General features: G+C 40.4%; 1 protein-coding gene across 1 annotated transcript in view; it reads right to left on the bottom strand.

The window, feature by feature from the left end:
• The window catches only part of LOC129327573 (dynein axonemal heavy chain 9-like), a 262,554-nt gene that overhangs the window by 238,951 nt on the left and 7,904 nt on the right, over positions 1-15,699 (bottom strand). The window contains exons 3-9 of the mRNA XM_054976327.1: positions 14,087-14,245; positions 13,317-13,447; positions 10,702-10,913; positions 8,973-9,206; positions 3,718-3,885; positions 3,036-3,152; positions 771-921 (exon numbers count right to left, since the gene is read on the bottom strand). Coding sequence (XP_054832302.1) covers positions 771-921; positions 3,036-3,152; positions 3,718-3,885; positions 8,973-9,206; positions 10,702-10,913; positions 13,317-13,447; positions 14,087-14,245 — 1,172 coding nt within the window. The remainder of the gene's footprint in view (positions 1-770; positions 922-3,035; positions 3,153-3,717; positions 3,886-8,972; positions 9,207-10,701; positions 10,914-13,316; positions 13,448-14,086; positions 14,246-15,699) is intronic.

Genomic DNA, 15,699 nt, shown 5'->3' on the forward strand with positions numbered 1-15,699 from the left:
CAGCTTCACGTTATACTAAGGCCTTTTTTGCACGGGCAATTCTTGCCGCTTTGGCTCCATACCTCTTCAAGCCTTCTTCTGAATCCTGGATGCTAAATTCCCCGCTTCAGATTTCAATGTAGCATTTCAAGAGTTCTCTTCCAAATTTTCAGAAAAAGTGCCAGCAGAAAATTCAGAAGAGAACCCTTGAAATGCCACATTAAAATCTGAATGGGGAGTTTAGCATCCAGAATTCAAAAGAAAACCCAAAGAGGTATGGGACCAAAAGTGGAAAGAACTGCCTGTGCAAAAACAGTCTTAGAGAGAAAATTCATTTGAGGCATCCATCTCCTTTCCCTTCTATAAGCAGTTATATAGAAGAGTAAAGAACTGTGGGACACTGTTAAAATTAGTACCAAGGGAGTCTAAAAAACTGATTACCCTAACTCTCAAGTGCCCTGACCTACCTCCAATGGGACCTACAACAAAAATCCAGGAGTGGGTTGCACAGAGCCAGGTACTCCATAGCTCCCTCCTAAAATTACAAAAATGACTGAAACCCAAATAAATGACCAAATATTGTCATAATGATGATTATTTTATAACCGTGTTTGCTTGCTTTTTTTAAGCTAGAGGGAATTGCTGAAATATTAAAGGGGGGGGCGGAATTTACAAGATGAATTTTAAATATTAAAATATGCTTCTTAGAATCATGTTTCATTTGCTTGCTTGCCTTTTAAAGGCATTCTGTTTACAAAATGCTAAGCTACTTTGAATCTGATAGTATTTACCTAGTTCTGCTTCCTCTTGAATATGTTCCAGGTAGATCAATTTAGCATCATCCAGGTCTTTGTCAAATATTGTTATCAGAAGATGATATTTGGCATACACATCTGCTGCTATTAATGGCCGTTCCAGAAGGCTTCCAAATATGTCTAACAGCTAACACATAGGAAAAACAGGAAACTTCCATGACTTGTTGTATGTGCCCCAGTCAATAAGAGACAGCAACCCTTTTCATCACATACATATTTCTAGAATAACCAAAATGTACAATTATTTCCATTACATTAATAAGAGAGATTTCTTTCATTGTTTTTTTAATTCTTCTTTCCTTTACGACTTGCTGTTCCACATCTACACACCTCTCACTGTCAAGCAAGAAGAACTATCCATGTAATTCTTCATGCACTCAACTTGCTTAAAACTGGAGTCTCCAGTGTTAAGATGCCAGAGGGCTGCTGCCCAGGCTGGGGTTGCGTTGGCTTGCTAAAGGTGCACTTGTAGCAGCATTGCATCTGTTGCATGTACAGTTTAAACAAAGACACCTGCACCATTATAAACATAAACGCATCTTGCCTGTCAGCAACATATTTAAGTTTGTCCTTCAATCCTCAATGTGATGTTTTAGTGTTCTTCCTGTGAGAGAAATCCAGACCCTGGAAATCAAACTTCTCTCCCCCTTCCTCTATAAGAAACACCCTGGAGAAGCGTTAGTCATATATGCCACACAGCAACATACCATGAGTTAAAAGTTTTCTTGAGGATAGTTCTTTCCCAGGGAGGAATTTCTAGGAGCTTATCTTTATTTATTGTTACATTTATATCCCACCTTTGAGCCTACTAAAACCCAAAGAAGATGTGGAAAAACACCCTTCCACCCAAGAATTCACCCCAATGTTTCAATTATCATGACTGTTCTTTGTTCATGGACAGGAGCCTTGCTGAAGAATGATAGCTGACAGAAGGAAGGAGGGGTGCAAATAAGAGCCATCAAGCTCCAGGCACAGAGCATTCAATCTCTAATTATGCTGCCCCATCCCCTGCTATTAAGTCACACCTAAAGTGATAAAACTGGGAAGGCTAAAATAATACAAGGAAAAAACTTCCTTCCAAAGGCCACCCCAAAATGTAGAGAGGACAGAGGTTAGGAAGAGGGTCTCTTCCATTTTGGGGCAGCTCTTCAGACATGCATAAGCCATGATCAACAAAGCTTTCACCAAGTGACGCCATCTTGTCCACAAGGCAAGGAACAATGGAGAGGAGTCCCGATTTGGGGATCTAAGATAATGATAAACTCTAACTTACAGCAACTTCAAAAAAAGCCCACCTGTCCTAAATCAAATATCTGTTACGAAGTACCTAAAGAAGGGAAAGAGGACTGGGTATTTTCACCTTTTCTTTGTTTCCTTGCTAACTAAACCCAAAAGCTTGAATGGAACATGTGAATTATTTTACTCCTTTACTGAACCTCCTTATATTTTGAACTCTCGATCTCTGGAAAGTCACCATGCCTAATCAGTCTAGCTATCTGAAGTGTGGTATAGGGGAAGCACAGCAGAAAAGCTCACTATCCCTGCATCATGATCACTCTAAAGTGCAATTGTGACAGATCACCCCGCACTTGCTTACAGAAGGGTAGCAGGAGACGTAGCAACTAGGTGGAGCCTCTAAATGACAATGCAGGTACAGAGTGTTTAGACAGATGATTCCATCTGGCAAGAAATACTCCTAAGAGTCATTGGTGACATTGGTGGTTACACAGTTTGTAATTAGCACCTTTGAGGAATGAGGGGAAGGGACACGTTGCCAAGTGAAAATCTGGGGTAGCTGCAGGGTTCTTCTGGCCTCTCGTGAGTCCAATCAGAAGCAAGTATATTCCTTCACAGAACAATTATCCAGGTAAAAGCCACACCCATTTACATTGCTTAAGTTAAAGGCTAATTCAAATGATAAAAGGTGTGTAAAGGTATAAAAGCTTAATGGAATTAGGAAGAAATGGGATGGGGCCATGGCTCAGTTGACAGAGAATCCTCTCTCAGATTTGAGTCCCTGGCATCTCCAGCTAAAAAAATTGGGTAGCAGGCATAGTGAAAGACCTCGAGACCTTGGAAAACCAGAATAGAAAATATTGACTTTGATAGACCAATGTATTGACTCAGCATAAGGCAGCTTCTTGTATTCAGTATAAAAGACGATAAACATGCACCCCTTTTGTAATAAAAGGCTTTACAAATAGCCTACATTTCCTGCGTATTGCAGTAACAAACGCACACCTTGAATGCATGCTCCACACTAGCTGCATCATCAAATGCCTGGCCAAAAATGGCCCCCAGCCGCCGGTCCATATCTTCCACTTTCTCTTTAAAGTCATACACATCATCTTCAAACTCCTAAAGGATCCAAGCAATGATTAAATGAATCAGTGTCACACCGCACAGAGCAGATTTTACTACAACTGAATCAGATCTTGTGAACCATAAAAACAAGGATCAGGTACCCTTCCCAAGACACCCATCCCAGCAGTCCCTTCCAATCCCGGAAAAGCTGATTATCTGATGTAATGGGACCCATGTGAACAAACAGCTACATGGGTTCTAGAACTGTACTGAGAAGAGGAAAGGGAACAAAACGGGCCCTTCCTCCATCTTCCACAAGCACCAGCTCTGCTGGCACAACAGGCAGAAGGGCAATTTAGCTACCTTCTCCTGTACGAAACCCTGTGGCACTGACTATTAATCCATATGGATTCTGTGATCCTAGGAAGCAACTTCCCTGGGATCAGAAAGGTCTGCTGGGGAGGATCACTATCCATCAGTATCCTCCACTGATGGATCACAAGATCCAATTGCTGTTTCCAAACCCCAAACTCTTTAAGTCAGTTAGGCTCCTGAAACCTTCTAGTGACAACAGCATACTAAAAAAAGTTATATTATTCATGGCACCCAAACCACCTACCATACTGGCCTCATCCAGACAGTCATATGTACGATCTGAAAATACTTTATAGACCTCTTGGAATTCTTCATACATGCTCAGCACCTGCTGGCTCAGAGATTTCCCTTTTATGCCACTGAATTCCAGTTTCTCCAGCTTCTCTATGTCCAAAGCAGTAACCAGAAGGTCCTATAGACAAGGAGAATTCACAGATAATATCCAAGCAGTTTCCCAAAAACTAGGCCAGACCAGATCTGGACAGAATTAAAGCAGTTCCTAAGTCAAAGAAGTGATCATTTTTTCCACATGTTGGGTGTCACAACTAGAGATGGGCACAAACAGCAATATGAACTTTAAAAAGCTAGGAACAGCCCAATCAGCTGTTCACGAACAAGCTGTTCATGAGGCCCCATTTTAAACGAACAGGTGGTTGTTGCAAGCCTCATCTGTTGCTGTTCCTTGCTGTTCGCCAAGCCAGACAATCTGGCACCTGCAATCAATTCCCTTGGCAACCGGAGGCAGGGACTGCCTGAACTCTGTCTGAACTCCTGCTGTTGCCCTGGAAACCCCAATCTAAGCCCAATTTAGCTTGATAGGCAGGTCTTCCTTTCCAGTGTGGAGCTCCAAATTTGTTACAAGGAAGCAAAGAGCAGGGGGGAGGGGGGCTCCCAGCTCTGGTTTTGCAGACAGTGAGGGACAGACAGTTGCTGTTGGCATTTTGATAGAGAGGCAGAGAGAGTGCATTGGAGCTTGAATTTTCTTTGTGTGCGGTGGGATAGGGATCTACCTCTTCAAGTTCAAGGGCTGCTGCCAGGCTCTGGGCCAAGCTATTATTTATTACTGGTACCTTTCCTGCTGCCTGCTCAGGTAAGGTTTCTGGGAGTGGTGCGGTAGGGATCTACCCCTTCAGGTTCCAGGGCTGCTGCCAGGCTCTGGGGCCAAGCTATTATTTATTGGTACTTTTCCTGCTGCCTGCTCAGGTAGGGTTTCTGGGAGTGGTGCAGTAGGGATCTTGATGGCTGGAGGAGGGCCTGCTGGCCCCCACAAACAACAAACAACGAACATGTTCGTGTACAGGTCATGTTTGTCAATGTTCGTTGTTCATTGTTCGTGGATGGCAACGAACAACGAACACCATGTTCAGGGGTTTTTTTTCTGTTCGTGCTCATGTCTAGTCACAACCCTAGCCACATCATGTTCATGAAGTTCAAGACAACTGTAATCGGGGCGGGGGGGGGGGGAGGACAAGGGTTTTTTACTGTAAATGCAGCACAACAATGACAGGAGCTAAAACCTGCTCCCGTCCCTTTCTTGCTGCATTGTACTCTGTTGTTTGAAACTTTTTTCCTCCAGCCCAGCTCCGATATCGGAGATAAGCTAGACTGGAAGAACAAATCTTCAGCCCAAAAACTGCAGTGAGGTAAGCTTCCCTCAGCTAACTCCATTTACAGTAAAAAAAAAAATGCCTCTGTCAGTACTAGGTTAGCCCTTAATTTAACTGTTTTTTAAACATGATTTGACTAAAATGTATATAGATACAAATAAAATCTTTATTTATTTACTGATGCTTGGAAAACAAAAAAAATGAAACACTGTTCGTATGGCTCTCCACAACAACCACTGTTCGTATGGCTCTCATTATTGCCCTGCTCTGAATCAAGTACATATGCAAGGTAAAAGAGAAAGAAGCATGTTGTGCAAAAACAGCTACTTTTTGCTGCAACTAGTGTGTTCTCTAACAGTCATATAGTTCTTATTATGAAATATAATTGCAAACATCTCTGTTGGCATTTCTCTTATTATGTCAGAAGCTACATCGGCTACAATAATTTAGTTTTCCAATAAGGCTTCTTAGGAAGTAAATATCAATACAGCTTTTAAAAGGCATTGATGATTGCTGTGTTTTCCACAAGGTTAATTAAAGGGGTGTATAAAAATGCAGTAACTTCCGATCAATATTACTTTGTATTCAACTAGAATGCTGTCCTCTGAGACAGAGACCAAAATGTTTTAATTGAAGCCATTTTTCAGCTGAACTGGAGCACATGCCAGCAGTATGTAATATGCCTCTACTGCCTTCAGTCAGGAAAGCAGGAACAAACATGCACTTTTGTGGACCAAAAACTTTCCAATTATGCATATGTGAAACAATTTCTGAAAGCACTTGCACGTTCGTATATACATACCCAGCAGGACACTCACTTCTGACAAGGAGTCACAACAAGAGACTTAACAAAGAATACAATAATGCACCATGCTGGATGCAACACACTAAAGACTGTTTCCTTCCCTTCACCCATAACAGGTTTGGATTCGCTATTACTGTTTGCAAAATAGTAAAGAGTCCAGTAGCACCTTTAAGACTAACCAACTTTATTGTAGCACAAGCTTTTGAGAGCCACAGCTCTCTTCATCAGACATATCTGACGAACAGAGCTGTGGCTCTCAAAAGCTTATGCTTCAATAAAGTTGGTTAGTCTTAAAGGTGCTACTGGACTCTTTACTATTTTGCTACTGCAGACTAACACATGTATAGCAAACAAACAGGGCAAATCCCAGAGCAACAGTTCAAAAGCAGAGTGGAAAAAAACCACCCAGGGTTAAAGAGACAGAAATATAATCTCTTTAAAGTGCTAGTGCTACCAAATTCATATACATTTACAATGTGCAAATTCATACAACAAGTCCAAAGACCATATTTTAAATACAAAATACAAGGTTCTAAGAACCACACATTCCCCTCCCATACATTCCAAGGAAGCAGGATGCCAACACCGAGTCCAATAAATAGGTAAGTACTGTGCTTTTAACAAAGTTCAAGTCTCATTTAGTGCTTCTTCCTGGCTTATAGGTTTTCTTCAGTATTCCATATAAGAGATCCTGAAGGGTAGTAGCCCAAACTGGGGGCCGGCTGCAATGCCAGATTTCGTCTTCCGACTTCCTCAGGGGCAGACAAAGGATCACCATATGGAGACTAATTATTTCAATGTCCATTTCCTCATAGAACCCAGAGAGTGATGCAGACACAATGATCATGCGTTCTTAGAACCTTGTATTTTGTATTTAAAACACGATCTTTGGACTTGTATGAATTTGCACGTTGTAAATGTATATGAATTTGGTAGCACTAGCACTTTAAAGAGATTATATTTCTGTCTCTTTAATCCCGGATGGTTTTTTTCCACTCTGCTTTTGAACTACAGACTAACACGGCTGAAGGAGTTGTGACTGCTTAAGCTAAAGGAAAATTTGGCAAAAGGAAAAAAGACTCTTCTTTTTAAATAAACTGTTAACAAGAAGTAGATGTATAAAATATGTATATCTTGAGTAATCTTGCAGACTAGACTTTTTGAGGAATCTTGCAGACTAGCCTTTTAACAGCTTAGTCTGCACCTGCTGAAGTAATACTGGTGTGGGGGCGGAGAGGGGAGAATTAAGATTTTTCGGTCCAGAAAAATCTGTATTTGAAACAGTATCTCTTCATTGTGTATTCTTGATTCAGAGACATGGAATCCCAAATAATTACAAAACCTTTCTCTTGGGTGGTGTACCAAGTATCGCTTAATCATTTTTCTGAATTCTTCACTACATGCTACAGTGAAATTCATATCCATTTGAAAGTCAGACTTGGAACACCCCATAACCACCTGGAATATCAATTTCAAATCAATTGTAAGTTTTTATAACAATCCAGATTTCATGCTTCAGTGTATCATATCCAGGGCTTTTTTTCAGCTGGAACACGGTGGAACGGAGTTCCGGAACCTTTTGAAAAGGGTCACATGGCTGGTGGCACCGCCCCCTGATCTCCAGACAGAGGGAAATTTAGATTGCCCTCCACACCACGCGCCACATGTGACCATTTTCTCTGAGGGCAACCCACTGAGTTCCACCACCTCTTTTCCCAGAAAAAAGCCCTCCATTTTTGTGCAATCACCCTAAGCCCCATACAGCTATACTAAGCACCATCACTCTGTGTAGCAGATCGAGGGAATCATGGATTCACTAAGATAGCTGCACATCACACAAGATACATGTTGCTTAGAACACTGTACCAACACATGATTCCCTCCCACCTCGCCATGCCTGGCTTCATGTTCCAGTGAAGCCATTTAAAAATTTCTGAAAATGAATCAATTTTAAACATGCTCCTTACTTTTAGAACAACATTATAAGTGCTTAGTATAACATTATATAGCATTTAGTTTTTAATATTTGTATAGGCCAACATTTTACTATTAATAGTTGAATTCTATAGTCACATCCTGTTTAACTGTGTATATGAAATATTACAGCCTACCCATCCTTATGCCACAAAGCCCATTAGCAACACCCTCAGGAAATGGCTGCTTGATACCAATATCAAGCTCAGAATTAAATGATGTTGTTTAAGAAATGCCGTATGACCCATGCTAGTACTTAAAAGTTCTTCAATTTTTAAGGATTTTGAGCTAGGAGAGAGCAACACTATTTCCAACAAAAGAAGCTGAGCCTGGGGGATTGGTTCATGCCTAAACTGTCAAAGTAAAAAACATAAGAACAAACGCTTTCATAAGAACAAAGCAGATCTCGATTAACTGTGGGAAGCATGCCCTATAAATACACACCGCACCACACCGCACCGCTAGCAGGATCTTCTAATCTGCATCCAGTCCCATTTTATCAGAACAACCGTCAGTATCACTAGAAGATAACATGAAGGATGAGAAAGCCTACACTTCAGAAAAAGAGTCGCTGCTAATGCTCAGAAATCTCCGTAGCTCTCTCATAGCAAGAAACTGCAATAGTGAAGAAAATACTTGGGAATTCAAGAACACTGTGACTGTAAACTTGGCAAGTGCTTTAAACCATAATTTACTTACCAAACCTGGATTCACCATTTATCTAAGTAGCTTAGATCATGGAATTTATCCCATCACATCAACCTTGTGAGGTAGGTATGGCTGAACAACGGATCCAAGAACACCCATAAGATTCATGGCTGAGCAGGGTCATTCCAGCCTAACAGTACAATCCTAAACAAGAGTTAAACCCTTCTAAGCCCGCTGACTTCAACCGACTTAGAAGGATGTAACTCTGCTTAAGATTGCACTGTAAATCTGTCACTCTAGACACCACAATATACTGACCCTTTGGGGTACCTTTTAGTCCAATGTTTAAACCTTAAGGCAAAGAGTGAGGGGGACATGCCTGCAAGTGGAATGGCTTACAAAAAAAGTATACGTTATTCCGCCCAAGTAACTCTTCTTCATCATATTTCATGACCTTCTACTTACATTTACTAAATGGAGTCGTTCTAGAAAGTTATCCAATTGTGCAAAAACCATTATGGAAGGGAAATCCCATTCTTTCACCTCTTGGCCTGGCTGAAAATAAGTGCTGAGATTTTCTCTTCTTTCTTCAAAGGTCTGCTTGAAATAGTTGAAAATATCCAAAGTACAATGCACTCTGCCCAAACTTTCTTCTGGTTCTCCTTTCAGCAGATCTTCTGGATTGAGATAATTCCTAGCCTAGATAGGCAGAGTAAGGAAACAAGAAAAGCACACAAAGACATTATTTCATCATTTGAGGCAATTAAATCACACACATGAAACTGCCTTATAGTGCAGTCCATCAAGGTCAGTATTGTCTGCTCAGACTGGGTTTCCAGAACCTCAGCAGAGGTCATTCATGTCACCTACTGCCTGGTCCTTTTAACTGGAGACATCAGAGATTGAACCCGAGACCATCTGCATGCAAAGCAGAAGCTGTTTTGCTGAACCACAGGCCCTCCCCTAATTTCCCATCTGATCTTTGGTTTCTGTCATTTGGAAAAATCATTGATTCATCAGATTTGCTGCACAACATAACAGAATGACAGGAAATAAGACTCAAACGTTTGTGCACACACACAAACATATAGTGGAAAATGGATGACAGATGGTCACACATGAAAAAAAGATCTCTGTCTCTTTAATTTTATCTTATAAAATATAGGAATTTTATAAAAATTCCTATGGAAGAAACTCCCTCAAATCCAGAAGTATAAGAAACAACTCAAAATACACTGCTTTAGAAAGACACAGCAATACAATTCAAGGAAACAGCAATTTTCTAAATAAGGCACAACCTCTATTTCTGTCAACGCTGTAAATTTTCATGGTTAAATAGCACTCATGAATCACTAACGTACAGAAGACAGTGTTGGATTTTGAAAAAGGAAAACTGGCTTCCAATCTCCTACTCAGCCATTAAGCACGCTAACAGTGAAATCCTAAGCAGAGTTACTCCGACTGGAGTAATTTTGCTTAGGATTTCACTGTAAGTTATTACAGGTGTTTCAGTATTCCTCTGCTTAACTTCCCTTACAGAAGTTTTGTGAACCAGAGGGGGTGAGCATTATGTATGCCACACCGAGTTCCTTAGAAGAAGGGCCAATTAAAGTGTTATAAGAAACACACAATGTTGTTTTAGCTTTTCTGCAGCCCCTGCCCAAATAGTTCTGCATAAACAGACCCCCAAGCCTATTTCACTAAATAACTAAATTAAGTCTATAAATATGTTAGGGGGGGAAAGGCCCTTCTTTCCACAAAAAAAGTAATATTCATATAATTAAACTTCCCAAACTTGGCAAGGGTTGTAGAAAAAAAACAGGAACTCTCTCTCTGGGTGTATAGCCTTAGGTATAGCTATTCAGCTTTGAGGTCACCCTGATACATCAAGTGGTGCAAAACGGAGATTCTCCCACACCATGCTACTCCACATTTTCAAGATCCCTTTCTGCTTAGTTACTGCTGCATTGAAACAGCTGCAATAGGAGGTACAAGCACTAGCTAAGATCAAGAAAAGCCTTAGGATGAAGTCTTAGAGAAGTTCCCACTGACAAAATTCATAATTTAATGTGTAGAACCCAAAATGTTAATTTGGCATCCTTATAACGGAGGCCCTTGGCGTATGATTGGCAGAGAACTTCCTCCATTTTCCAAGAAAGGCTGTGGAGCAAAGGGTAGAACCAGCATGGCTTACCTGCTGGATAAGGAGACTGCAGATTTCTTGAAGCAGCACGATTATCCTTGCAGGTGTGCGGTAATATTTTGATGTAGCCCAAATAAAGCACACCACGTGAAGAATACGGGTTAGCAGCAGCTTCACTTCATTAAACTCTACATTCTCTATTTCTTCTAGAGGGCGCTGGAGAGGCTTTAGATGCAGGTTTATATCTCGGGCTTCAACCAATGCTGTGATTTTTGAAAGCAAATAAAAGCGTTTCACCTAAGAGGTTTTGAGACCTACACATTCCTCAAAGTATAATTTTAAGTACACTCACTTGAAAATAAATTCTATTTAATTCAATGGGACTTCCTTCCAAGCAAATGTATTTGGAATTAAACTGCCTAGTACACAGAAGCTTCCTTTGGCTTAGAATTGCGCATGATTAGGTAAAAGCTGAATTTTAAAAATTAGAGGAACTTGGATATTTTATTTAAGAAACTACAAACACACCTACAGACTTTAAAAGAGAATATGGCATAGCTTCCTACTTGTGAGAGTGCAGATTTGTGATTTCTGTAGTTCTTCAAAGCCCTTTGAAAAGCTATATGCATTCCTTGAACATTTATTTATTTATTATTATTTATTTTATTTATGTCATTTATAGTCCGCCTTTCTCACTGAGACTCAAGGCAGATTAGACAGTGTGAAATTAGTACAGTCAACATCAAGGAAGTTCCATAAACAATGCCATAAGGTAAATAATTATAAGTTTATAAGACATAGCATTAGCAAGAATCCAATACAGAGTTGAACATTCACTGTTTCAGGTACACTAGTGGGGATTAAATTCCACACAGGCTATTTTAATGGATTTAATCAATGCAGTCTATATGGGTTTGGCTTGCTGTCTATTACAACGATTCTTCCTTCAGCCTGTAGCCTTTCTGCCACAAACCTCCACTAATTCGTCAGGATCTGATGCAGATGCCATCCAGAAAGCCAAACAGAAAATGTTCGCTTATTTGTTTGTTTAAAACTTCTATATCCAGTCTTTCTGGGCATTTATTTTAAGTAGTGGCAACATTACATCAAATATCACCAACAGATGATACACATATTTAAAATACACAACAGATTATGATAGCCGCAATCACTCCACGCAATCACTCCATGGGGCTGTTCCAATTCCCCATTCAGCAGCAGCAGGAGCAGCACATTCCACCCAAAGTTCCCTGAAAGGTCAGAGTTTTGCATTGACTCCTGAAAATAAACAAGGAAAGGGCCTTAAGGACCTCAACAGGGAGCCATGTAAAGAGTAGAGATAGGCAACGAAGAGAAAAAAAAAAACCCGAACATGATGTTAGTTGTTCGTTGCCATCCACGAACAGGGACTCACGAACAACCATGAACATGACCCTGTTCACGAACATGTTTGTTGTTGGCTGTTCGTAGGGGCCAGCAGGCTCTCCTCCAGCCATCATCCAAGTTTGGTCAAGATCCCTACCGCACCACTCCCAGAGATGTGACCTGAGCAGGCACCAGGAAAGGTACCAATAATAAATAATAGCTTTGCCCCAGAGCCTGGCAGCAGCCCTGGAACCTGAAGGGGTAGATCCATATCCCACCACACCCAAAGAAAATTCAAGCTCCAATGCACTCTCCCTGTCTCTCTATCAAAATGCCAACAGCAGCTCTCTCCCCCTCTCCACTGTCTGCAAAGACTAGCCAGAGCTGGAAGCCCCCCCTCCCCCATGGTCTTTACTCTCTTGTAACAAATTTGGAACTCGGAAGTAAGACCTGCCTATCAAGCTAAATTGGGCTTAGATTGGGGTTTCCAGGGCAACAGCAGGAGTTCAGACAGTTCAGACAATCCCTGCCTACATCACTAAGGGAATTGATTGCAGGTGCCAGACTGTCTGGCTTGATGAACAGCAACGAACGAGGCTTGCAACAACCACCTGTTCGTTTAGAATGGGGCCTCATGAACAGCTTGTTCGCGAACAGCAGATTGGGCTGTTTGTGGGGTTTTTTTGTTTGTATTGCTGTTCGTGGGGCCTTCTCTAGTAGAGAGCCAGAGCCAAGAAGATTCTCACTCTTCCTGAGGAAATCACCATCTTTCAATTAGACCATCAGTGAACTAGTCTGAGGACCTAAGACAGTATGTGAACTCATATACAGAGAGGTGGCCCTTCAAGTTTGTAGGTCCCAAGTTTCAGGACACTGAGAGCTATTGTGGTTATAGTGGGGTTGGACTAGGAGCCCCAGGTTCACTCTTGCTGGGTGACCTTGGAACAGTTGCTCGTTCTCTGCCTAACCTACCTCGCAGAATTGTTGTGAGAATAAAATGGAGGAGGGGAGAACAACAAATGCTGCCCTAAGTTCTTTAGTGAAAGTGCAGGATAAAAACAGTTAATAGATAATAATAATGAAGGGCTTTATAGGTAAGCACTAACACAGTGAACTCATCCTGGAAAAATACAGAAAGTCTTTTTAAAATCGGTGTCAAGAACTGCAGTCTCCCACAGCAACCGACAGACAAGCAGCCACAACTTGCACAAGTTAAACTTTCCAAGTTACTCTCCAGGGCACCCTCATAAGGGTTAGTGATCCATTCTTAAACACTGAGACATGAACTTCCAAAATCTCACCTGCTTCTACATCTCTGAACATTGACCTGAAGGCTGGGAAGTAGGTGCTCTGCACTTGGTCTAGCAAACCTACCATAGTCAAAACCCTCTTGGTTTTCAGCTGTCTGTAAATGCACTGCAGATCCTCACATCTAGGGCACAACCAAGATAATGACACTGTGAGCAAAAAAAATAGCATTCCATTCCAATTCAACAAGAAACATTCTTGCTGCAAAACCACGGCATTCCTACAAACAAGTGCAAAGGGGCTTGGATGCCAGTGCTACCAAATATTTCTGATGATGGAAGAATTTCTGTCTGCAGAGCACAAGTCACCTCCCCCTTCCTGCCGCAGCACAAAATACCACCCCAAAATGCTGCTGCTGGGAAACAGGGAACTAATCTCTCCAGGAACTGAATGAGGGGGGTCAGTGTAAATCACCCCCTTTCATTAAGCAGAATTCCTCTATGGGATCCTACCCAGGATATTCCCCTGTTCAAGTTGATTGCATGGAACAAAAGAGGTTTCTTGTGTTAAGCAAAACGGAAGATGCTGTATAATTCAATAGTTCAGACTGGGATTCTATTTCCCTAGCTAATATTTCCCCATAAGCCGAAAGGCACCTGAGGTCCTGTCCAGTGTCTCCAGTGCAGTCAACAGGAATAAGTGCTTTTATTCTACTTGGAGTAGGATCAATGTTGAACCTATGGGTTACTCATGCAGCAGATCTTGAGTAACGGTAGATCTGGCTAGTCTATTTACACCTTCAGTGATGAGGCTAACCATTTACCTGCTTTTCCAAAAATCCAGCTCCACCTTTGGATTGGGATGTTGGCCTTCCAAAAGAGGCTCTGATGACTCTCTTTTCAAAACTCCCTGTATCTGGTAACTCCATTCAATAACTGCTGACTCGATTGCATGCACAATAGATTTATCCACTAGCTCGATACTGCGGGAAGCAAAAATATCACCACTTTAACTTTGTTTCCCATTTGAGGGTTCTGGATAAGGAGACAGATCTATAAAATTATAATCTGACTTGCCACAGACTTTGGTTCAGTTTAGATTTCACACCTACTGACATAGCTTATGTTATTTTTAATCATACGCGATATCATTCATCCACTCTCCCTCTACTATTTGATGAAGATGTTTTAAAATAAATCGCCCAGGAACAACTGTTTCACTTTCACGCTGTCAGCTGCACTGACCATCATAACTGTTTATGCTTTGAAGAAAACCTTGAGCAATAAGGAATGATCCAGAAAGTAGCTTCCACTTTGTATCTAATCATTGAAAAGAGAACATTTGGGGCACTGAAGGCAAATCTATTACAGAAAATATTCACAGTTAGTTAAAATACATAACATATATCATGGCTTTAATAGGTAGAAACAAATCATCATATGAGGTTTTTATAAACTTAAAGGACATTATGAAACAACCAAAGACTGCATTTGAACAAATTATAGATAGGAAAGGCCTTTCAAATAAAGGAGTAATCTCCAAAATTTATAATATTTTGCTACAAAACCTTAAACTTAAAACCTTAACATATCAGTCAAAATGGCACCAAGACTGTGACAAAATATTATCAAAAGAACAATGGGAAATATTATGGTCCTCTAAAATATTTAATTCATCAACAATTAATATTAAACTACAGTCCTATAAGATATTAACAAGATGGTATCTTACACCCAAAAAATTAGCAGCTATTTACTCTCACAGTTCATCTTTATGTTGGAAAGGATGTGGGGATACAGGATCATATATACATTGCTGGTGGAAATGTCATTACATAGAAGAATTCTGGAATACAATTTTGCACCAAATCTTTTTGTTAACTGGCTATAAAATACCAAAGAAACCTGAGCTGATATTTCTGAATCAATGGGATGATATAGAGATCCCACCAATTCGACGAGACCTCATCAATGTCTTCTTAATGGCAGCAAAAAATTTAATTGCTTTAAAATGGAAATCACATACCGTACCAACAATTACCAGTTGGTATTCTAAAATATGGGACCATTTTTTATTTGAAAAAATCAATGATGGAATCTATCAAGCTGAAAATTTCCCCCAAACAACACATTTTATGGAAAAATGGTTCCCTTTTTTTGAATACATTTCTAAAGAAAATCTATATCCTCCCAATAAAATATACCAAACAATCCTGAATCTATAATCCAAAATATATCAGATCATTCAACTTGAATTTGTCTTTCCATGTTTTACCCTTCTCTGTTATGTAGTTTTTAACAATTTACCCATGTTGTATTTCATATTGTAAACAGTTTTGTTAATAATTGAAATAAATATATATATATTAAAAAATATATATATGAGGTTTTTCAGGGGTGGGTGGGTTCCTATTGGTTCTGGGCCCGTACTGCTTCA

Source organism: Eublepharis macularius, chromosome 4 (genome assembly GCF_028583425.1).
Source record: "Eublepharis macularius isolate TG4126 chromosome 4, MPM_Emac_v1.0, whole genome shotgun sequence".
In the NCBI taxonomy this organism is placed as follows: Eukaryota; Metazoa; Chordata; class Lepidosauria; order Squamata; family Eublepharidae; genus Eublepharis; species Eublepharis macularius.